General features: G+C 44.3%; 3 protein-coding genes across 6 annotated transcripts in view; 1 reads left to right on the top strand and 2 right to left on the bottom strand.

Moving 5' to 3' along the window:
• Positions 1-1,284, bottom strand: part of LOC142560664 (dnaJ homolog subfamily C member 21) — a 28,813-nt gene extending 27,529 nt beyond the window's left edge. Inside the window, exon 1 of the mRNA XM_075672909.1 lies at positions 958-1,284. Within this exon, the coding sequence (XP_075529024.1) occupies positions 958-1,054 (97 nt within the window). The 5' untranslated portion in view covers positions 1,055-1,284. The remainder of the gene's footprint in view (positions 1-957) is intronic.
• Positions 1,285-1,461: 177 nt separating this feature from the next.
• Positions 1,462-8,822, top strand: LOC142560665 (phospholysine phosphohistidine inorganic pyrophosphate phosphatase-like). The gene is made up of 6 exons (XM_075672910.1): positions 1,462-1,852; positions 2,501-2,688; positions 3,668-3,821; positions 6,620-6,683; positions 7,274-7,458; positions 8,614-8,822. Exons 1-6 carry the CDS (start codon positions 1,740-1,742, stop codon positions 8,729-8,731), a joined length of 822 nt encoding a protein of 273 aa, XP_075529025.1. The 5' UTR covers positions 1,462-1,739; the 3' UTR covers positions 8,732-8,822.
• A 2,089-nt stretch (positions 8,823-10,911) lies between these two features.
• Positions 10,912-24,599, bottom strand: part of LOC142560663 (E3 ubiquitin-protein ligase Rnf220-like) — a 74,673-nt gene continuing 60,985 nt past the window's right edge. For all 4 annotated transcript variants that reach the window (XM_075672908.1, XM_075672907.1, XM_075672906.1 and 1 more), the window contains 3 exons: positions 21,873-22,005; positions 18,285-18,359; positions 10,912-11,609 (listed from right to left, as the gene is read on the bottom strand). In XM_075672908.1, coding sequence (XP_075529023.1) covers positions 11,538-11,609; positions 18,285-18,359; positions 21,873-22,005 — 280 coding nt within the window. In that variant the 3' untranslated portion in view covers positions 10,912-11,537. The remainder of the gene's footprint in view (positions 11,610-18,284; positions 18,360-21,872; positions 22,006-24,599) is intronic.

Consider the following 24,599-nt stretch of genomic DNA (forward strand, 5'->3'; position numbering starts at 1 on the left):
GAAATCAAGCTGCATAATCTCTGAAGTTCTCGTGAACTGCCGTGAACTGGTTCAGAGTGGTGCGGGCAAATCAAGCGTAGCTTAATTCCCAGCTGGCACAGTCACTGCCTTTATGAATGTAATCATATTAGTCCCATGTGAACTGGAATAAAGTGTCTCAATGCGGATTATTTTAGTGAAGTGAAGAAAATTGACTGGTTTGGCAAGCTAAGCATACAGTCTATCGTGTACTGTCACTTTCGTATGAAAGCAAGCTGCTTTTTTTACCAGGAAGGATATACTTGGACGAAAGCTTTGCACGCAGCCGATCACATTCAAAGCGCTGGCGACTCTACAGCTCGTCTAAACAGGTCACAAATGGGAATTGAACAATAACCAATTTAAGATATCTCGCCAGAACTGTGGCCGTAATTCCATTAACTTTAGGCCTATGCGTGCACACTTGTGGGTTGTATCTGGCAAAGCATACGCTGCTCTGGCAAGCAGTGCGGTCTGTTCGCCTGGCCCGCCACATTTCTGATGAACCGGGGCAACTTCTGGAATAGTTAGCACACATTGGAAATCGCAGTTACATGCACGTAAGATTTACAAGATAGTAATAATAGAAAATAACTTTTGAAACGGATAGGGACACGGACACTTTGGTAAAAGAATGCGCAAGAGCGTCACACGTGCCTGGAGAAAGCACGGAAATGCGGCTAAGCCGAACGAAACTACCCGTGACTCCAGTATCTTTTAAAAAGCACTGTAGGCAGTCCCCTAGAATTTTATGCACTGTGCGAGCTAATTTGTGCAACTTGTGGCACACAATCATCGACTTGCCACGACGACTTCGTTCTGACGCTTTCGCGTCTAGAAGAAGCACGTCAACCCAGTGCGGAAGAACTCTGGTATAGTTTCGCTTGAAGTCACAATCGTGATGCGTGAACGCGTAACCGCCCAAGCGTGCGTACTTACCTGGATGCCACAGTAGCGCGAGTTTTCTGTAGGACAATTTCAGCTCATCCGGGGTCACGTTTTTGGACACTCCTAGAACTTCGTAATGACACTTCATGTTGGATATGGGGAACACGGAAGTGAAAAAGTGGAGATAAATAAATAAATACACAGCACCCTAGGAACAAATTTCAGGGTATACACGTCAAGCACAACCGCACGAAACAATTCATGATTCGTCAAATGCAGACACTCGGTTGATTTCGAGAACTTTAGGCAACACTATATGCAACACCACGACTTTGGCACCAGAATTCATGCAACGTTTGCCCACGGTGGATTGCCTTGGATTAGCTTCGATCAGTTCCAATAGGCTAATCATTATATTTAGCTATATCACTGACGCAGACAAGCATATAAAATTAAAAAAAAAGCGCTGTTTAAAAATTTTTATTGCACTTTTTATTGTTGTGTAGTTTTGAGTCTGGTGTAAGCATACTGTACTAACCACAGCACTTTTGCGATCAACTCGGCCGATTTTGCATTGCGGTTTAGTTTGTTTCGTTTCCTTAGTTTCTTCTTCAATAATTCGTAAGAGTAAGTTCACATAAAATTTGACTAGCCAAGAAGTCTCCGTTACCATCTCGGGCAAACGTAGCGCGCGTGAGCACAGGCGTGAAAAAGAAGAAGTGAGTAAGCCGTGCAACAGCGCTCGCACAACACCGTTCCCTGAAAGGCGCCGCCGTGAAAGTGTGTGTGAAAGTGGCGTTGTCGCGTGCGTCGTCTGCAAGACGAACATCACCATGGCCAGCTGGCTCCGGAGACCGATTCGCGGTGTCCTGATGGACATCACCGGCGTGCTGTACGACAGCGGCGAACGGAAAGGCATCGAAGGGTCAGCGGACGCCCTCAAAATGTACGACGCTTGATCGTAAATTAAAGGGCCGTGGGAGAGAGATGGGGGGGGGGGGGGGTGTCGCGGGACATTCACCGCCATTGTTTACGTATGCCTCAGTCACCTGCTGCTTGTGATCAGCAAATTCACGTAGCAGGAACGAGGAGGCATGTCTTTCCTCAGTATTCTGTTCGTGAGAGGGACTGAAATTCGTGTTCTTTCCGACTGAAGCATATATGACATGTTTCTGCTATTGAATTAAGCGTCCGATCAAGAACTTGCGCTTATGTTTGTAATAAGATGCAGAAAAGTCTCATGAAGAAAATGAGATTACCTGTGAACAAATGAAGCGCTAGAGCTGGATGAAATTAGTAAATGTCACTCTACATTTTGAAGCAAACAGCGCAAATAATTGCAGGGACCACTACTTGTGTGCAGGAATTTTTTTACTTCTCTCGTCCACTGTGTTTCGGAAATTAACAGCGCAAAACAGACAGGGATGAAGGAAACGAAGAACGCGACACTGGCACTGTTCTTTTCCTTCGTCCTTGTTTGTCTTGTGCTGCTAATTTCCTAACCATGAGTCACCACCACCAACTCACCCAAGTTTCTCTTCTAGTATTGTCCACTGCGCTGAACTGTTTGACCATATGCACCACGCCTGTGCAGGCTTCGCATGGCCGACATACCATTCCGCTTCATCACAAACGAGACGCAGAAGACGAAGGAGCAACTGGACTCTGTCCTGCACCGGCTGGGCTTCGACATCTACGAGAAGGAGATCTTCATGTGCGTGCCGGCTGCCAAGAAGTTCATCCACGACCTCAACTACAGGCCGTTTCTTCTTGTCCATCCCAGTAAGGGTCTCAGGTTGATGGGCATTTTGCGCAGACATTTGGAGGTTTCTTCAGGGGTACGCACTCACTCGAAAGAAGAGATCCACTGCTCCGACGAACAAAGTGGTTATCACAAGGATACGTGTAGTGTATATGAGTGTTTATGCATACTTTCTAGGATTTGTAAAGGTAAGGGAATTCTTAATAGAAGGAGCAGGCTTTATTGCAGGTGTCAAAAAAAACAGCTTCAGATAAATAGCTTCAGACAAAAGAGACGACACATAAGCTCATCTTGAATTTTTCGCTCTGTTTTGTGCGTGTGCTGCGTGGTCATGCACCCTACTCTCATCTCTCTGAACGTCACTATGCAGAGCAAACTGTGGTGCTTGAAAGATGTTTCAGCAGCGTTCGTCATGGAGCATATATTTTGCTGACTTTGAATCGGCCAGCATATCTGAACTTGGACAAAATCCTTCCCACATGAAATGATTAGATTTATATTGACTGCTTGCAATGTGCCGTATGAAACAAATGGCAGAGTTCGAGCTTATCTGCACGTTTATACTCCTCACGGAATGCTGGGTTGCTGTATGTGAATATGCGAAATGGGAACACGTCAAAAATGCTTTGCATAATTACATAGGTGGTCTCTTCAAAAAAAAAAAAAAAAATGACAAGTTAACAATTACGCTGCTGCCAATGCATTTCGATAGCAGCTAGGCTGATTACAGCTAGCCATTGCAGTAATAGTTCTGCATTTTCTCTGGTTAAACTTAATCCCTGAAGATGGCGTCACTAACACAGCTGCTGACACCTACATATCCAGTTAGTATCCTGTATATGGTAATGCATTTAGGAACAGGCTACAACCTGCTAAAGCTTCTCACTTCATTTTATTGTGTGTCATTTGTTGCTTGTGCTAGACTACGAAACCTGCTGCAAGCAATTGGTTTCAGCTATAAAGCTTACCCCGTCGCTTGCTCATTTGCATGGAATGAAGATGTCGAGGCCGAGTTCGCCGAGTGTGACAAGAGCCAGCCCAACTGTGTCGTCGTGGGTGATGCAGGGAGCAACTTCTCGTACGAGAACCTGAACCGGGCATTCCATGTTCTCGTCGACAATAACGATTCGGTCCTCATCACCCTTGGCAAAGGGTGCGTGTACTTCAGCAACACTCTTATTAATGGAGACACCACTTGTCACACACATTTATCATCATACATACTCAAGTTTGATAGGAGTGAAGGAATGCCACCATCTTGTGCAGCTAAGGTCTCAGTGGATGCATTCCAATGGAGCAAAATACAAGAACAGCTGTGTACAGTACTTGGGTTCAGGTACACATTAAAGGGGCCCTGAAACACATTTCGAACATAGCAGGAAAACATTGCCGATCTGTAGAAGAGGCTCCTGTGAACATGTGAGCCAAGTATTATCGCACTACATGCAGCAAGAAACTTACAATCCGTGTCAAAAACAGAAAAAAAAAATCATTTTCTCTCACCTTCGTAATGTCGTCATCGCAAGCAGCAAAAGCCCACCGACAGTTACTGGCTGACGAGAACATTCTCAGTAATACTATTGCTATTGCCAATTTTGAGGTAAACAAATGAAAAATATATACATGCAATCTCAAAAAGACAGAAAAGGTATTTTATCTTTGCACTGTCAGTCCACACAGGACAGTTGTGCATAGCTGCGTGGCCCTTGATTGCTGAGATTGAGACTGAATGAGATTGAGGTTGCTGAAATATTCGCCATTGATCCTTACTCCTAAGCTTTCCCAGTCTAATAGCTTGAATGCTTCTGAGCATGCAGTGAATAGCATTGGAGAGATTGCATCTCTTTGCCTGATCCCTTTCTTAATAGGTAACTTTCAACTTTTCTTGTGGAGAACCAAGCTAGCTGTGGGATCTTTGTAGATATTTCCCAAGATAGTATTCACATATGCCCCTTATACTCCTTGATTACACAGTGCCTCTATGACTGCTGGTATCTCAACTGAATCAAACGCCTTTTCATGATCCATAAAACCCATACAGAGAGGTTGATTGTACTCCGCAGATTTATAGATTACCTGATTGATCACGTGGATGTGATCCATTGTAGAATATTCCTTCCTGAAACCAGCCTGTTCTCTTGGTTGATGAGTATCGCCTTGATTTTATTCGAAATTATCTTGGTGAATATTTTATAGAATACTGAAAGCAAGCTAATGGGCCTATAATTGTTCAATTCCCTTCTTATGGATTAGTATAATGTTAATATTCTTCCAGCTCGCTGGTACACTTGAAGTTGTGAGGCAATCTGTATAAATTGCCGCAAGCCTCTCAAGTGTGATATCTGCTGCAGCTTTCATTAAATTGACTGTTATTTTAATTCTCCTGCTGCTTTACCCCAGGTTATTTCTTGAGAGGCCCTTTTAACTTCATTGCTAGTTATAGAAGGGGTCTCTGTATCATGTTCGTCACTACTTTGAATGAAGGTAGTGTGGCTTCTCTGGGTACTGTAGAGGTCAGTATAGAATTCTTCTGTTTTTACTATATCATCGAAATCTCTGGTGACATCTCCCTGCTTATCTTTCACTGCATACATATTGCCTTGTCTTATGCCAAGTTTTCTTCTCACTGATGTCACGCTGCCGCCATTTTTTACTGCTTCCTCAGTCTTTCCCATATTGCAATTTTGAATATCCCTTACTTCCTTCTTGTTGACCAGTTTTGACAGTTTAGCGAATTCTGATCTCTTGAGTTGAACACTTTCATGCTTTCTCATTTGTCTATTAGGTTCTTTGTTACTTGGGAGAGCTTACCTACTCGTTGCTTTGGTGCCTTACCTCCCGCTTCAAATGCTGCTTCTGAAATGAGCCTAGTTATGGTTTCATTAATTACCTCTATGTACCTCTATCTTCCTGCTCTAAAGCTGCATATTTGGGATAACTACATCTTAACTCTGCTTATACTTGCAGGACTTTGAAACATTTGGCAGCAGGAAATTCGTGAGGCTACATCCTTAATAGTGAATCCATGCTATAATTAGTTAGAAAAGTGTTTCAAGGCCCTCTTAAGAAACCCAGGCAGTCGTAATTGTTCTTGACACCGCCTCGACAGCCCACTTGTTGCTTTTGGATTTTAGTTGTAATCACTCAGTCACTGAACTGATTCTAATTAAATGTATGAATTTTAAAGAAAATCCATTGCCTACGAGGTGTGTCCAGAAAGTGAGTTCCCATTAATTGGTAAGTCATCCAGGAATATCAGAAACGATGAATGTAATGCAAATAGTGACATTTAAGCTGATTTCCCTCAATACAAACGCTCACCACCCTTGTTCAGATTTATTTAATGATCATGCACTGGAGGTCCAAGCGTGTTTAAAAAAGATTGCACAATGTACACAAAAGCGCATAGCAATAACTGCGTGCATGCTGGTTATGAACTGCCGTCATATTCATATGCTGTCATTTTACATATGACATGGTCAGTCAGCATGAGCACATTACGTGGAGTCATGATGAAAGCACCAGTGATGATTGCAGCTGCAAGCCTAAGCGGTCATAATGATTGCAGTCTTCAGCACCACATAAGTACTGTTGGCTTTTCTTAAGTATATACAAACTATAACCTCTATGCACTCGCATAACTGAAAAACTCTTTTTCTCCGCTCTATGACACCGATTTCATGCGTCTCCTCGCCGATGCATGAACCTAATGGCATTTTTCATGAGTCATTTCCAAGCACTTCGGCAGGGTTAAAAGGTTGTGCGAAAGAGAATAGTGATAATCAGATTTCATTGTCACCTGCAGGGCAAGCCCGTGAACTGAGCAAGCTTAGTTGCTGTCCTACACAATGTTTGTGCTGCTACTGTGCTGCTCTGAAGTGATGGGACAAATGTGCCATGATGGAGATTTCACTCTAAAACCAAGCTCCTCTCTGGCTTTTAAACATGCAGAAAGTATTACAAGGAACACGACAAAATGGTGATGGACGTTGGCGCCTTCACGGCCGCTCTCGAGGCAAGTGTACTCCAATGCCCAATTGTTTATTGCATGTTTGTGCATTATCGAAACCACCAGCAAGAGATTAGCTGCTAAGTGCCTGGGGGAAATAATCTGGAGAATGGCAAGCGCCTGCACAGAATGGTGAAACAACAGTGACCGTGAAGTAATGCTTCAATGGCTGTAGCGTGCTGATGCTAGGTCAAATCCCAGCTGGGGTTACGACTTCACTGGGGAGAATGCCAAAACACCTGTGTGGTTAGGTTTAGGCACACATAGAAATACAGGCAAACTAAATGAAGTCCAGAGCCCTCCCTCGTGGTATCCCTTTTAGCCCAAAGTAGAGCTTTTGGATGCTGCGATTGTAAAAGTACCCAGCCATACAAGCAGCACACCTTGCCTGGGAACCGTTTCAGAAGCTTTTTCACAAATTCTGTACTGTATACGGCTGAGCAATATGCCATTGCAATTGCCGAGCCTGCAGTGAAGAGTTCTTCCATGCAGGTGCGGTACAATTGCTATTATTGTCAAAGCATCTTGCCACAGGGGCAGTACAGCCTAAGAGTACTACTACTGCCTTTGCAAAAATTCCACCACATTCCCTGCAGTATGCTACCGAACGACAGGCCATTGTGATTGGCAAGCCTGGTGAAGAGTTCTTCCGTATGGCTCTGGAAGACATGAAACTGCGACCAGAAGACGTAGTTATGATTGGCGACGACATTGTCTGCGATGTTGGTGGTGCCCAGAGTACCGGAATGCGTGGCGTACTTGTACGCACTGGCAAGTTCCGGTAAGTTTTATTTGCTAAAGAAATTTCAAATCTTATGCAACCGCCGTGTGATTGCATAACGTTTCTTTTTTTTCCTTTACGAACCTTGTAAGCGGAGATTTTCTTATGGTGTGGAAAACACCATGTGGAGATTGCGACTCTGCGACACGTTGTTGGGTCAAAAAAAAGTGCGACAGCTTGCGTAGACCATATGATAATCTGTCACTTTGCATTCCTCTTTCTGAGTGACACTCGTTGCTGGGCCTGCTCACTACATGCTCAAATTTAAAAAAATGCTTTGTCACAAAACAAAGCGAGAAAAAAATGACTGGTCCTTCCTCACATTCTGCAAGGACAACTGTGTCAATTTCTTTAATGTGTGAATTCTCCAGGGAACTTTGGTCATGTGCATGCACGAAACAGCGCAACTGAAAGTTGTATACAATTGAATGCCAACACAAGGAACGCCTTCACTATGAAATGATCTGTATAATGAAAAAGACATTACAGCCTTGCCAGCTTTGCGAGTGCCACTGTGCAACGATTAATTTTACAAGCAATATGCCTGTTCAACAAAACATATCTACAAGTCCCAAGTAACATTTTGACAAGACGGTTGCACTGGAAGAGGCGCTCTGCGAGCTCGACATAGAGCACTTCCTTTTCAAGGGTTAGCATCCCTCAAGCTTGCTTCACAAAGCCTTCAGTTTCCCTCATCGAATGGCTCCTATACTTGTGGACAGCTTTCAGTGGCAATTAAGGGAACACTACGGAGGTAAAGCGCATGCAAGAGCGCCACCTGCAGAATAGCCCCACATTCTCGCCTGCTTTAGTTTAAGCTTGAGAATACAGAACACTAACATTGTATTTACAACAGCAAAATAAAACAACAAACACTGTAAAGTGTAAAATTGGACCTATTTCTTCCTGCTTCCCTCTTCCGGCGTTTGGTCAAACGTGAAACCGTCGCACCTGAAATGCAGCATCCGTTCCAAGAAACCAAAAGCGTGATGTCAAACACGGCCAGAATATACTTGGCAAAGAGACGCGTGTGCTAAAGCTCCGGCCGCGGTAGCTCTCCCTTCCCTGCCACAAAGTTGCTTGCAAGAGCAGCAGTGCTGCAGGGATTACTTGCCGCAGAATGTGCTCAGGTTGCCACGTTTTTCTTCTTTCCAGGCCTTCTGATGAGGACCACCCCAGCGTCAAACCAGACGCAATTGTTCACAACCTGATGGAAGCCGTCCGGCGGATTCTCTCAACCGATCGGCCACGCAAGACAGTTCTTCCGCAGTGACTCTCTGGACATGCACTAGCTGCATGACATTTTTGCGATACCATGCCCAACTGTGCAATTATTATTAAAGGCGCAAGCATATCAGCACGTACCAGACAGATGATGCACATAGTTATGGGTAATGTATGATTAACATTAATAACGTTAAAGCACCTTATAATGATTGAAAGAATTGAGAGGCTTTTTCTTTCTGTTTTCTTTTTAAGCAACAACCATATGAAGCCAACAGAAAATGAAGCTATGCAAAGCGTGGCAGAAGTTGGCTGCACTAAGTAATTGAAATGTACATCTGGATGTTAACGAAAATAGAAATGAAAAGTGGGACACAACGTGCTGCTAGTGGCAGCCAAAGCCAAAACCTCTGCAGAACACCTGGGATGCACCCATATGCACATCTTTGCACTTCAGCTTTAGTCAATCTGGAAAATGGTAGCCTAGGAAGCATGCCAACAGGCAAGGTGAAACAAGAGCAAGGCTGGGCAAAGAATGGTGGTGGCCCAGGAACAAGGAGGCCCCCCCCCCCCCCCCCCCCCAAAAAAAAAAATTTGCAGATGTGCCCAACTTGTTTCAAGGAGCTGCTGCGAGCTAAGAATCACGAGCAAGCACGGTTTGCATGCAGTTGTAGTGCTGCCACGATAAACAATTGCGGCACAAAAAGCACTGCACGGTAGCCAGTTGGAAGAACAGAAAACAGCAATTAGAGAAAGGCATCACTTAGTGGAGGCTGGAAGTTGGAGACACATAACTGAAATAAGCGGACACTAAGCACTGTGAGGGAAGAAGAATGATAGGTGTAACGTTAAGGGATAACAAAAGAGCAGATTGGGTGAGGGAACAAACTCGAGTTAATGACATCTTAGTTGAAATCAAGAAAAGGAAATGGGGCGTGGGCAGGACATGTAATGAGGAGGGAAGATAATCGGTGGTCATTAAGGGATACGGACTGGATTCCAAGGGAAGGGAAGCGTAGCAGGGGGCGGCAGAATGTTAGGTGGGCAGATGAGATTAAGAAGTTTGTAGGGACGACATGGCCACAATTAGTACATGACCGGGGTAGTTGGAGAAGTATGGGAGAGGCCTTTGCCCTGCAGTGGGCGTAATCAGGCTGATGATGATGATGAAAAGGTAGCAACAGGTCTTCGTAACATACAGGTTGGAAAGCTGGCAGTGATCTTCCTGTCATGCCAAAGGTTCCAATGAACACTGCAGGAGCCCTTCGAACTTAAAAGACTGCTGATGATAACATTGGTTCTCATGCAGTCTTTAGTCATTTACTGCGAGCAGTCAACTTACATTTTTACTCTCACCACATCTGTCGCTGCTGCTTCTGCCCAGGCTTAGTCTTCACTAAGGTGTTTGTAGGACATTTTCTCAGCTAAATGAGATAGAAGACACTTCAGTGAACTTTCTCCTGTCTCTTCCCTGGCATCTCTTTTTTTTAAAATAGAGGACAGAAGAACTGACCCAATGTCACCCGTTTCTACCTTCAGCGCATTTCTGAAGGCGAAACAAGAGCAAGTCTACGCGAGAGAGAACAGTGTTCTAGGAACATGGAACACCAGAAAATGCATCTGATTCATTCAAAGGAACTGGGTTCGATCTACTAAACATCGGGAGTGGGCCAGGTTCGTTCTGCAATATATTTACTGAGCGAGGCACCACTGTACTAGCTTTGTTTTCGACTACCCTTGAATTACTTGGGCGCTTACCTCTGCTAATCTTGCATATATTCAACTCTTCCCATTCAAAACCTTAGATCCCCACCAGTTTGCCCACAATGACCACACAATGTTGTTGAAATGAATGTGACAGCGTCATCTTTAACACTTATGTCAGTTCTTTGATACATTCTATACCTTACCTCATTATGTCTTTATATTCTATAACCTAGGCTTTTCGATTTATGAGCGTAGTGTAGCAAAAGTGTTTCCTGTGGAAATGCTCGGTTACAAGAACTCCATGTGTCCTATGGACACTTCCTGTGGAAACAAAAATTCTATGGGACATCGGTTTCCATGCAAAGTGTCCGATGAGCTGAAAAAGAAGACGCTTTATTAACTAGGCTGTGACCACAGTGCACGAATCATGTTTCAGATGAATGGTCACCAATGCCATCGAGCAGATAGCCACTTGTACGTGCCACATCTGTCCCAGGACATAAAGTATGACGCAGAAATATGTCAAACATATACATGTGCTTTTATTTACAGTTGCTCACACCCGAGAGCTCTTTAAAACAGACATGTCTTGTGCGTTTGGAGCTATGCATTATGCTTTCAACTGCACTTAATGTGATGTACAAAAGAAACATTAAAAGGGAACTTCGTAAAGTCGATTCTGACAGCTCTGCTTGCTTAACGCACTTCAATTATCACTGCTGACTCAATTCACACTAGTGCACTCATGATAAATGAACAAACTAACAAGGTGAATATTTAACACATGAACTATAAACATGAATCACATAGTGTCAAAAAAATGACAAAAGGGTTTCTTGCCCCTCACAAGTAATACACACATGTCGGTGAAGACACAGGAGTAGCTTCCTGCCATAAGAGAAAAAGTGATTATAAAAATGTAACAAGCAGTAATGAGTCTTTTCTTTTTACAAACTGGTGCCTTTCACAGCAAGGCGTCCACACTATTTTTAATAGATAGATTGTTTGTTTCTCACAAGTGCATGTTTTTTGGGGGGGTAAAAAAAAAAAACCACTCTGCCAGCTATACATTGTACACCAAGTAGACATCGTAGGTCCAGTAAAAATTTCCTAAAGCTGCAAACAATCGGTTATCACATGCACACACATCATAGGTAGATCCTTCGCAGGTCACTGGCACTAGTGATGGAATTGCACTGGGGACACAGCTTCTTTGCACCCTGCAATCAAAAGGTAAACATAATTAATGGGAAATTAAGAAACTGAATAGAAGGCAATCAAAGTAGAATGTCAGTGCCACTGTTAACAGGTGCAACCGTTATTGTGACAACTCCTATTTATGGCTTGATGCCAAGAAAAAAAAGAAGGGCCTCTGCTACAGTCGGCTTCTGTTATGGTTCACTTCCTACACTCAACCCGCTGGATAATTCAATCTATTTCAGCAGACTCAACAGGGTTTTGACCCTTTCGCGACTGGCGAAATATCGAATTATCAAGCGGCTAGAATTAAACAAGATGCTGAATAAAATGCCAAACACACCGCCAATTCATTCGGCAGTATTTGCCCGATTCTAATGCGCCCCACGAATCAAATGCACGCCCGCTTTGGCACGGGTGCACATTTGCCGCATGAGCAAAGAGTGGGCGTGGCATCGTGCGCCTTGTCTACCTGCACGTTTAGTACTGGAGCTTGCATGATCTTGAGTTTCGGAGACTCGTCGAAGCGAGAGGCAGACGAAGCAGTCTCTCCCCGCTGCCAGCACTTTTCACGATATTGTTGTCTTACTGCAGGTGACACTCTCAGCCGTGGGGTGGAGCGAAGATTGGGTACAGTTCGTACTGAATCTAAGCAAATCTATTCGCAGTGGTTGCATGATCCCCAGAAAGCCAACACACCACCTCGCCAAAGAAAGCGAGTGTATGGGATGATCAATGTTCTTGGCCACCATCCATGCATAACACCATACGATCATTTTTCGTAGATTCGAGGACCCGTCACAAGAATAGTTTCGGATTTACATGGCAGGCTCAAAAAATATTGTGTGACTAGCATGCTGAACCCCAGCTGCAGACACATTTACATGGCCAAAAAAAAAGGTGGGGTGGGCGAATGGGAGGCTGTGTCAACTTGCCATGGACCTGCAGATGTGAGAACTCTATACCATTGGCGCCGACCATTGGCGCCAATGACTGCATGAAGCAGTGGCAAGTAACATGTGCTTTCTTCGCTTTTTTCTGTCATGCAGATTGGCCTTAAAAGAGAGCATTAGCTTGGGCCTAAAAAAAAATTAAATCAGGAAAGAAACAATTTATGACAACTCAAAGAGAAGCTCATTACTTTTTGAAGCGAGATCGAGATTCCTAAGAACACGGACCTATAAAGTGAGAGATAAGAAGGAAGACAAAGCATGTGCTTGCTGTAGTAAAGCTAGGGAAACTATGGAGCATGTTTTATTAGAATGTGAAGACGTCTACCCAACGGTCGATTTAGGCACCGCTGGCCTCCTTGAAGCCCTTGGGTTCAGCGAGAGCAGTGGAAAAATAAACATGCCCGCAATAGGGATTAGTAAGAGGCGATTGGAAAATTGGTGGAAGAAAAGTAGGGAAACGAAAAAAAAAAAAAAAAACGGAGACGTACAAAAGCAGTTTGCAATAGGTGGTCAGAAAATTTGGTTGTGGGAGTTCATTTTTTTTTTTTTTATTGTTTAACCTAGGCAGGACATTAGGCAGTATAATAGCAAGAACTTGGTGGCGCAACCCACCGCTCCGTTTCAAAGGGGACACTCATAACATCCGTCCATTCATCCATCCAACTCCGATGCCGCAGATTCAAATGCATGTAAAATGCAGAAACGCTTTTCCAATATAACCACTGGGCCGATTTTAATGAAATTTGTTGCATTTACGAGAGAAAGTTAAATTCTAGTGACTGTTGGAAGCAGCATTTCGATTTAGGGCTTGAATTCTTTCAAAGGAAATACAAAAATTGGCAAGCTTGAAAGAATAGACGCATGAAGTTTACGAATCCGTAGCTCTGCACCAAGAACAGATATCGCACGTCTGTAAACTGCGTCTGTCTGAACATCCAAGGCGGACAAATTTGATATGTAAATTTATATCTTACGTGAATTTATCACATTGTTTACAAAGGTTTTGCAAATGTTGTACTCGTACATTAGTTGTTTATTTGAGAGCCATGTCTACTAGATAAATTTTGCCACCTTCAGATGTACAATTAGGTGGAGGTTACAGAACCTGGATATCGTTTTCCATTGCGGAGTTAGAGTTGTAAAATTGAGTTTTAGTTTTTGAAAACTTTCAATTTTTGCCCACTTCATATTAAAAATTTGACGACCTAAATCAGAAATTTGCAGCACACAATTGCTAGATTTTAACTTTTCCTTTCAAATGCAAACAAACCTCATCAAATTTGGTGCACCGGCTGTCGAGAAAAATGACTTTTCCTTTCCCATGTATTTAGATGGGCACCCCCGAGCTAAGGCTTCCTCTTAACGCACTGACAATGACCCATAGAAACCACCAGCCATAAGGATGGAAAAACCCTCCTGTATTCTGGAAGAAAACTCGAAAGCAAGACTTTCTAAGCAATAAAAGATTGCTATTAAACACAGTATGGCCCACTATTAAACTGAAAAACCCCATTGGTATTTAGGAAAGCTTCACTGTTTCTTAAGCTTCAGAGGGAAAAAGCACTTGTTTCTGTTCAACGGACATTTGACTGATAAAGCATATTTTCCGAACCTTTGAACTACACGAACCAAGTTGCTATCAATGCTGGCGTACTAATTTGCTGTTTGCTTTAATAAGAGTAGAGCACACTACACATCTTGATTACTAAGTACCTAAGTTACTGATAGCTAGCAACATTCTTGTTACATAACGTGAGCAACCTCCCAAGCACGTGCACCATCATGTTTTTTTGCACAACACATGTAAACATAAAAGTTTGTGTTAAATTTTCTCATATTCGACTTAAGATCTACCATTTGATATTCGCACGTCTCCGATCAAATGTGGCCGACAGAACACGCAACTATTTTTGCCTTCTTTTTACACTGCTGTATTACAAAACCTGTCAGAGCTGTGCCTAAATATGTGCACAAATTACCTTCCTCCATCCCACACCTACCGATGATTAAAGTGACACAGCACCCCACCATGGCAGCTTTTGGCAGCAGCTCAGCTCTCCCATTGAAGTTTCGTAACGACCATGTAATAATTATGTAATAACCATAACCATGTCAAAGGGCTTTGGTCACAGGCGGCCCATGCTTCCAGCCACAGCCAATGTAGCTGTGGCAAACAAACATTCTTCCTTTAGCTGCACCACACAAGAAGTTGCATTACAAATGCCACTGAACAGGCGTAAATCATGTCTCCCGCAATGATCAGTAAAGCACGCTGCTTCTAAGTCAATTTGGCTGTGTTTTCATCAGTTTCCTAATACTGCTACAGTTGAATCCCGCCACAACGAATACCGCCACAACGAAATTTCCGCGACAACGAATAATTTTTTATTCCCCGCGAGTATCCTATAAGAATTAATGGCCTAAATTTCTCTGCACAACGAACCATTTTTGCAGAGCGTTTCCGCTTCAACGAAATTTTCGCGTTCAAAATCGAAACCGAAACTAGTTTTATTGGCGAGAAGTCCAAGTCAAATCCAAAGCCACATTAAGCATGAAATCACGTGATTGCAGTTCCGCCATTTTGGCTTTGTGTCGTGGTCGCGTTGTTCACTCGCTGCCTTTCTCTTCGACAACGACGAGTTTTCATCCGCAGGACACGATGGCAACGCAAGTGAAAAAACGCAAAACTCTTTCCCTTGAGCAAAAAGCTCAAATAATCGCCCAAGCAGAAAGCGGAAGGAAGAAAGCGGCAATTGCTGAAGACTTCGGAATTCCTGCAAGTTCGCTGTCAACGATTCTAGGCAATAAGGACAGCGTGAGAATGGCACTTGCTTCAGGCACATCCTCGAAGCACAAAAAGGTGACGCGGCCCCTCCATGAAGAGTTGGACAAAGCAGTGCATGCGTGGTTTGTGGAAGCACGAGCCAGCAACGGCCCCCTGTCCGGAAGCATCGTCCAGCAGAAAGCCTTGAACTATGCATGCCTACTTGGCATTGATGATTTTAAAGCCAGCATTGGCTGGCTAAACCGTTTCAAGGCCCGCCATAACATCGTTGGAAAAGTGTTGTGCGGCGAGTCAATGTCAGCAGACGTGGACGGAGCAGCTGCTTGGAAGGCGAGTAACATGGCCGGAATTTTAAGCAACTTCGCGCCTGCAGACATTTACAACGCCGACGAGACCGGGCTATTCTACGAGATGCTGCCGGCTAGGACGCTCGACTTCAAGGGGCAGCGCTGTCACGGCGGCAAACACAGCAAAAAACGCATCACAGTGCTGCTTTGCACAAACATGGATGGCTCGGACAAGCGTCCGCCGTTAGTCATAGGCAAAAGTGCCAAGCCGCGCTGTTTTAAGGGAACTCGTAGCCTACCTGTGCAGTACAAGGCGAACAACAAGTCGTGGATGACCCGCGCTATTTTCACCGAGTGGATGATGGCATTCGACCGCGACATGAAGCGGCAGGGCCGTAAAGTTTGCTTGCTTTTGGACAATTGTTCAGCGCATCACTCCGACGAAGTCAAGCTCACTAACACGGAGCTGAGGTTTTTCCCTCCCAATTGCACGTCTGTCTTACAGCCTCTCGATCAGGGCGTGATTCTTAGCCTGAAGCGCGCTTACCGCGGGAGGTTAATTCAGCGGCTGCTTTTTAACACTGAAACCGGCCGAGACACGAAGGTGGACTTGTACGTGGCACTGCAGATTATGTCTGCTGCCTGGAGCACACTGGGGCGCTCAGTAATTGTGAACTGTTTCAGGCACGCCGGATTTGCCGAAGGTCGACCCGTACACTCTGCTGGCCTAACACCAGGCGTTACAGACGACGACGAAGAGGCGTCACCGGCTCCGGGGATCGCGGCCGCCTGGAAAACGCTGGGAGAAATAGGAACCGTGCCGCCTAATCTCGAGCTCGACGAATACATCGGCGCTGACGCTTGTGTTGTTGTTCACGAAGATGTGAGTGATGAGCAGATCATAAAAGCTGCCCGGAATGATAAGGACTCTTCCGATGAAGAAGACGACGACGTACAGGAAGCGCCGGCTGCGGCAACCGCCGTACAGGTGATGGACGCTTTTGATGTCATCAGGAATTTCGTTGCTGTCCGAGACGACGATGTTGCAATGGGTTTGCTGACCGAGTGCGAAAATCGCGTGACGGCGTTGCTCGCCGTGAAGCGTAAGCAAACCAAGCTTACAGATTTTTGGCATTAAACGCCTTTGCTGCTGCTTGGGCAATTCTTTCTGCGTTTCACGTCAAATTTTTGCGATAACGAAGTTCCGCGAGAACGAATTTTTTTTCGTGCACCGTGAATTTCGTTATAGCGGGATTCAACTGTATAGCCAGTGCACAAAGGTAATCACATAAGATTCAGCTGGGCAAACATAGTGCTCCATCACAACTCCTGTATAACGCCACTTGCTTGCTGTGGACATACAGTCAAGTCTTGATTTATAACGGGAGTCTGTAAAGCCAGCAATTTGCTTTGCTATATCAAAATTTACTTATGCTAAAATTCAACCTTTTATCAAACGAATTTATCTCACACAGAAAGGGTTGCAAAGCTTTTCAAATTATTTGACAATTGGAAAAAGCAAATTTAAATGCGAAACAAAAATGCTTAATTTTGTCAAATTTATGAGTTGGCAGCAAAAGACACACTTTCATGTCATGTTGATGTTATCTTCAGATCGGCAGTACAAAGCGAAGCCAGCCACACTTTTGCGTCCACTCTGTCCCCGCGGCTTTTAGTGTTGCTCGCAGTGGGATGTGCGCCGACCTGCCTCCTACTTCCTTATGCGCACTTATCGCGAGTTCGCTACCCTCCCCTTTTTCCTCCTGCTTGTGCGAGAATGTGGTACTTGTCAAGCCACCCTCCTCCCTGGCTCACCTTTGCATGCGTTTACTCGCACCTAAACCATACAGCAAATGGGGCACGATAAGATCTTATCGCACTCGGACTTTATACGGAACATGATGCTGCTGCGCTTCAGCAGTCGCTCTTGGTGGCGCGGTGCGCGATTTGAGTGGTGCATTTACAAACATCTGCACGGTAATTAAACCATTCGACCATCTGCATCTATGCACATTTCCGTTTATTGTCTTGGGTACTTCATCGCGGCAGCAGCGAAATTTTATTACATTGAAATCGTGTATAAAACACTTCGTTATAGTGAGGTTCAAAATACATGGTTTTCTATGGACAAGAAATTATTAAAAGAAAGATACCTTTTAATAGCGAGAATTTTGTTGTATCAAAGTTCTTACATCAAGGCTTAACTGGATATACTTTGCATGGCGTGAACTGCGTGTGCTCGGGTTTTTAGAGAAACTTCTTTCTTGCACATCTCTTACCACAACCTTGGCTTAAAACTTTTTTTGACGTGATGTTTATCACTTGTTCAGATGCATCGTGATGTCATGACACACCAGCTCGCTGTATTTCTGTGGTCGCTGTGGGCGCCACACGCGAGTGCCGCCAAAAGAAATGCATGCAGCGTTCTTGCTTATTTCTCTATGAGCACAGTCCTAAGTTAGGTTAGCCTTACTGCTGCACGGCAGCAGGCTTTCCTCTGTCATGACACGAGGACAAAGATGAGGGTGTCAAGTGCAGCATTTCGAGATAAGCTTTAGCAACAAATTAAAACACTCCGTACATGTGTTGCATAGCTAGTGTGCGGTAGTTTCTACAACTCCGAAAACATGCGTGGCTCTTGGTTCTTCAACGTGGAGCAGCAGGATGGCTTACCAGTGTCTTGAGCCAGCACTCTTGGCAGTGAACATGCCAGCAGACGACAGACACCACAGGCTTTTCGTAAGGGTCCTGTAAACATGTAAACGGTTTCAATGGGCATTAGCACAACACACAGTATTCTATCATGCGAGTTTAGACTGACTTAATGTTTTTTCTAATTATGTTATTCAAATTTTATAACACAATCTCAGCGCCAGTACATCAGCATGATGTCACATATTTCAAAGTATTGTTCTTTTTCATATTTAGTCTGCTGCAGTGCTGTAAAGGCATTTGAACTTTGCTAAGTTCATTGTTTGACTCTTTTAGAATATAAATGTAGTCCATCTTTACCGACAAATATTTAGCTAGGTCTGAGCAGATGCCTTCAATATCTACGACGTCATGGCAAAATAGAGTGGGAACGTCAAGGTAGTGCCACCACTGGTCTTTCATGCTAGTGTTTTTTCTGTATTACCAAGCCTATCCTCACAGTAGGAGTGTTTTTTTTTTTTCCAGAATGGTAATTTATTGACACAGATCAAATAATTGTTCTCTTTAGTGTCCCTTTAAAGCGGCAAAAGCACATGGATGGTTAGAGATACAGTCGCCGACCGATTTTCCGGACTCCAAAAATTCGGACATGCCCGATTATTCGGTCAGCTTCGCGGCACCGCCATTCTCCCCATAGACCATAATGTATAACAACTGCCGAAAGTTCGGACACCTTGCAACCTCTCGTCTGATTTTTCGGACACTCCTTTAGCTAACTCGGTCGAGAGCACCATGCACCGACTCTGACCGGTGCATGGTTCGACTTGCTGAACGCCATTTTTATTTTGAACGGAGCTTCCTTGCTGCCCCACGAAGTGGCGCTACTAGAAATCCCCGCTCATCATCATCGTTTCTGCCTGGTTAGATAGAGTGGCTCTGCAGCAGTTCTGGTTTCAGCTTAGTAAGCCATCTCAAGACAATCCAGCAGCTGATTTGTTTCCTCGCGCAAGACGCTGCGAGCAGGCCGCGTTTTTCGTTTGTGCGACTGGTGTCGGCGCGGTGGTGTTTGCTTTGTGTGCTGCATCGAGGTTTCGGTGATCCAACGCGGCATACGTAAACATCGCGTCAAGGGTCTAATGGCGCCGACAGTGCCCGCGCAGACTGCGCTGGGGAATGCCGGCAAGCGGGTGCCGGGAGGCCTAAGATTTGTCGCCTTCCGATGTGCTCCCTACTGACGCGGAAAATGTTTTGCCGAGACCTGCGCAGTGGTGGCATTACGATTCCGGACACCGTCTCATTTGACAGTTTCATAGGTGCTGACACTGCTGTATTGACATGCGCAGAACTCGACGACGGCAAGATCATTCGTTAGGTTTCTGCTGCACCGCCGGACGATGACTCCGAGTCGGAAGATGACGCACCATGTGCTACGCTGCCGTCGCATGCGGAGCGTGTACAAGCAGTGACTGTGCTTTCAGCCGCCAATAGTGACCGTACGACCCTCTCCGAGATTCAGGCTTATCTGATTGCGCGTAAACGGAACAGCGTGCAACGGCGCATTCACGATTTCTTCCAAGGCTACTGCCGAGCCCGAATAAGTGCGTGGAAATAAAGGATTTCTTTTTTTTTTCTTAATCTGCTTTTTCGGACACCTGTTTATTCGGACATTTTCGCAGTCCCCGTGAGGTCCGAATAAACGGTCGGCGACTGTAATAGCGTAACCATGATAGGGGGTACAGTCAAACCTTGTTAATACGTACCTGCTTAATAAGTAATTCCGGTTTAAACATAGTCGCTATATCCCCGACCCTGTTGCCATTGAACCTAATGTATTGGCTGACCACTTAAGCTGCAGTCATTTAAATCATGCCAAAAGGTTAGTGCGTCGTATTTTTACTACATTCTCTGGCGCACACTAGCATGGAATCGGCGAAATGTCGCGCGAGCAGACCATAGATAGTGAAACAGCGCCGCACGGACCTTTCCCAGACTGCAATTGCCACCGACAATGACATCAAAACATGGTAGCCCTGGCGTGTTTGCTACTCCTATAGCTTCTAGCACTTCCACGCCGTCGTCATGGGTGATGTGGGTGATGGCCCTTCTACATCCGATGCGGCTAGTGCACTGGCCACCATGAGGGCGTTTGCTTGGATGAGCCGAGCATCCGCGAAAGGAGGCAGTTTTTCATAAGATTTAAGCGTTTTTGTGTGCAGTTATTTCTGCGGATTATACTCGTGGGTATGTTTTTTCTTCCGGGTTGTAGTAATTGGGGGTGCAGGTTATATGTGGTGGCGGGTTGTACGTGAGAAAATACGGTATGTATATTTTAAACAGAACAAAATTAAACTTCTGATGCATGTACCATTCAGAAAAGCCACAGAATATATAGGTGTGCCCCTTTTCGAAACGCTTGTTTTTAGATAGAAGTCTAGTACTCAACTAAAGCTTCCATTTTAATTTCACCCAGCTAAACCGACGCAGCCAGGTAATGATCATAGTTCACAGCCGAAGCAGAGAAGTGGAACATCTTGATGAGCTAGTTGGTTAATTTTAACGACTGTTATTTATTGCACAAGCCGCGAATAAGGACAGCACATAAGCATGAATAAGAAAGTTCAAGCACAGATGCTTTTTTCGTGTTCATGTGTTGTACTTTTCCCAGCTTGTCAAATTGGTGAACAATCGTCAAAGCAGACAAATCCACGCCATTCCCTTTGCAGCATTCAGCATTGCAGTATATTGAAGTTGGCATGCCTATTAACAGCGCTACATCTTTCCATGCTCTGACTGCTAACCAAGTCGGTATAGCCCAGAATTCAGTGCCACGCATGTCAGCCGTAACAGCTGCGAAAAAAATTGCACATGAAATGCAAGAAGCCTCCTCCTTTAAAGAAAAAAAACAGCGAAAAGTGTGCAAGTGGTGCTCCACAGACGACACTGACCAAGAAAGAGAAACACCTTCAAAACAGGAATGGACAAAGAGTGCTCACAGATTCTTCATGATGTTACGTATGTTTTCACCAGCTCACGAATGTGTTCGCAGCAGCTAACGTCGAGCAAATAACAAAAAAAAAAGGCAAAGCCTACTCTGCAAATGAAACCAACTGTATTCTGTTAGCAACACCCCGAAGAAGGCTCCAGTATTTTTATGCAATTTAGTACTCATTAATTAGCAAACTTGATTAACTTTATGACCAGAGTGTCAATACAAGGTTTCTATAGCATACCTGTGCATGTGCTTTGAGCAGATGATCCAATTATTTTTGCAGCAAAAGAAGAATGCGACATGACTGACTGCACGCTAAATTATTATTTAATTGCTTTGCAATTAAGAGCACTCGCTAGAAAATGCGCAGAAGACCATCCTACCACTTCGACTTTCTTTCAATGCATTCGGAGCACCTTAGAATAGAATTCTCTAACTTCGACACATTTATTGACAGTCCATTGTAACTTGTGACTGAAGGGGGTTTGAAGTGAAAATGACTACCTACTTCGGGTAAGCAGAGGGTGTACAAAGAAGGCAGGTCCCCGAATAACCCACGGAGGTGGCAGTTTAAGGGCTAAGCCCCTCGCAACTGGACCCGACTTGGCTGCACTACTCACCATACAAATGAGGCACTTGGTCAAAGCTCGGTTCTGTTCCTCCAGCTGCCGCAGCCGTTCCCGCAGCGAGTTCACTACTTGAGACATCGCCCCCTTGGGCAGGTCCAGGTCAGTTCCTTTAGCCTGCTCGACGCTGTGCCCAAACGCAAAACCTGCTTTCAGTACGTTGAGCTTAGCATGGACAAGTACGCATGCTGGACGCTGTTTGCACAAACCAAACACGGTGCAAGAGATTTTTTCTTTCTTAAGCTGTTTTTCTGTGACAAAATATTGACACGACCATCTCTTGCAGTGCCTAGAGTAACCGCACATGATCCCAAAATGAGCAGAGTTGTGCATTGGTGTTCCACGCACCGCTCATGCTTCCAATTGGCAAGTGCCATCAAGTGGTTCAAAAAGCAGCCACGCACTGCAGAGAAGCCGCCACTAAGCAACAGCTAAACAATTGCGATGCTGACAATCACTAACGGCATCCCCTTCGAATCGGACTGAAGACAAATAGCCACCTGGCCTGTGTGTGCCATACGTGTTGCCAATTCGTAACCTGGCATTCTGCCTATCTCGGATTTATCTTCTGAAGTTACCTATGCCTCTGACAATCATGTCCTTATCCCTTCCCTGCTTCTTTTTTTTGCAAGAACATTGGTTGCCACTTCCTGGCTACGCCTTCAACCCCTCGATGCCCAGACTTCTGCTGCCAAAATTGGTCCATTTTTATCTTTTTGCTTGTTCAGTGACAAATAAGCTCCACCTGCAAACAAGCATGTTTGATTGGCCAAGACAGAATGGTTTGGACGTGCACTCACGCAGCTGGTGTTCAGCCCTGCGTGGCTCCTATAAGCCCAAGTGAGTTCCCCTCACAACCATGGTTAATATAGCACGGAAGGCGCCCATGTGACCAATAACTCTGCTCTCTTTCGACACACTTAGAATAGCTCTAATGGTGCCCATCGTCTGGCAGCGTGTTTACAGAGCCAGATGGCAGTTAAAAATTCCTTCCTTCCTACAGAGGCAAGAATGAAAGTGTACCTGAAACTTTTATTCCTGAGAAGAGTTCAATAAAATGTTATTTTACTTATTATGCTACCAATATTCCTCCTACCAATATTCCTCACTACAATTTATTCATGAATTGCAGAATACCACGTTTGCGGTGAGATCATTACAGCGGTTGAGATGTGTTTATATCTACAACAGTTCTGTAGAACAATACTGCTGCAGTGCATGGTGACACGCAAAGCAACACGGCAATATTTTGTAGTGAAAATGAAAATGCTGTCTTTAAAGACACAGCATTACTGAAATGCAGCTATACAGAACCACTGAATTAAAGTATGAAGCAGGAAAAAGAAAAGAACAAGGTTACAATACATTTCCATCCTTCCATACATGAGATTCAATTTTCATACACTGAATTATGTTCAATAATCACAACCTCTTCAGAAGGCAAGTTCCACAGGAATGTCATACATGCAAAAAAAAAGAAATATATATATATATATATATATATATATTGTATAGTAAATTGGTTCCAGGTATCATTTCGTAAGCTCTCAAGCCATGGTCTCGTCGTTGAGGGATGTAGTGTGTTTGTAACATATATTTTACTCTGTTAATGCCTGTGCACTCGTAGCAGATGTGAAATAACTTTTGATGAAGGCAGTGTCCTTAGTGGCCCAGAAAAGGTAGCTGCAAATTTGCCTTCATTGCTGAGATGCCGCTGAGGCAAAGATTATCACTGATGATAAATACTGCAGTATAATTTGGCATACTTTCAAGAGAATTGACTATTTTTTAATTATAATTCCAAAGCAACCAAGCTTATCTGAGAATGGACCTTATACCACGTTGCATAGAGAAGGTTTCTTATGCTAGAGTTTACAGCACTGTACGCTTTTCCTATTCACTTTATTCTAATGCACCCTTGACTGTCGTACCCAATTTCTCATGGCCAGAAAATGAATACATTGCCCTCGATTGTAACACACGCACTAATTTTTATACAAAAAAAAAAAGAAAAGAAAAGAAATGAAACACTCTTCGCTGTTCTCTCAACAGATTTTCACAGCAAGAGATGGAAATATAGTTTGTGCACACGTAGAGAAATCTTAAAACTGTGAGGCTTCTGGAGGTGCAATTCGGATGCCAGCTAAAGGTGGTGTCCAATGGTGACAAACTTTCGCCATTCAAAGGAGCTTCCGACGGCCGCAGCATGGCAAAGTATGTCTTTCGAGATTGTAAAATGAGATTCAAGAGTGAATGGCAGGCTGCAAACACCACCCATTCCAGTTTGGCTTTTGCACTTGATTCTAACATGCATGTCGTATCTTCGTGGACCCCTCCCCCCTGCAAAAAAGTATGCAGGAACTCCACTGGAGTTGTCTAAGTGCGCGTAAGCACACTCTGAAATTACAGTTGGCCTAACCCCAAATTTCAGTTAGTTAAGCCACCATCCAAATTTCAAGTTGGCCCAGCCCTAAATTTCATTTAGTTCACCCCTACTGTAGGCTTCCTCATGCATTTTCTCATTCTAAGTGCGAACGAATTACTATTTCCATCTCTTACCATACAAATCTGTTGAGAGAACTATAGACTTGACCATGCAATGCGTTGACTGAAGCACTTAGGGGCATATTAGTAATGATGATGAATAACTCTTTCAAACTATTACACAGACTGTGGAGTCACTGCAGGCTACAACCAGGTGGCTGAATGAACTTAGTTCCG

Source organism: Dermacentor variabilis, chromosome 10 (assembly GCF_050947875.1).
Source record: "Dermacentor variabilis isolate Ectoservices chromosome 10, ASM5094787v1, whole genome shotgun sequence".
Lineage (NCBI taxonomy): Eukaryota > Metazoa > Arthropoda > Arachnida > Ixodida > Ixodidae > Dermacentor > Dermacentor variabilis.

What these genes read in the sequence shown, in the direction of transcription:
- LOC142560665 (XM_075672910.1), top strand. Translation starts at nt 1,740, where the DNA reads ATGGCCAGCTGGCTCCGGAGACCGATTCGCGGTGTCCTGATGGACATC. An exon ending in TCAGCGGACGCCCTCAAAAT is followed by an intron (nt 1,853 to 2,500) that starts GTACGACGCTTG and finishes ACGCCTGTGCAG; the next exon opens with GCTTCGCATGGCCGACATAC. An exon ending in CTCATCACCCTTGGCAAAGG is followed by an intron (nt 3,822 to 6,619) that starts GTGCGTGTACTT and finishes TTAAACATGCAG; the next exon opens with AAAGTATTACAAGGAACACG.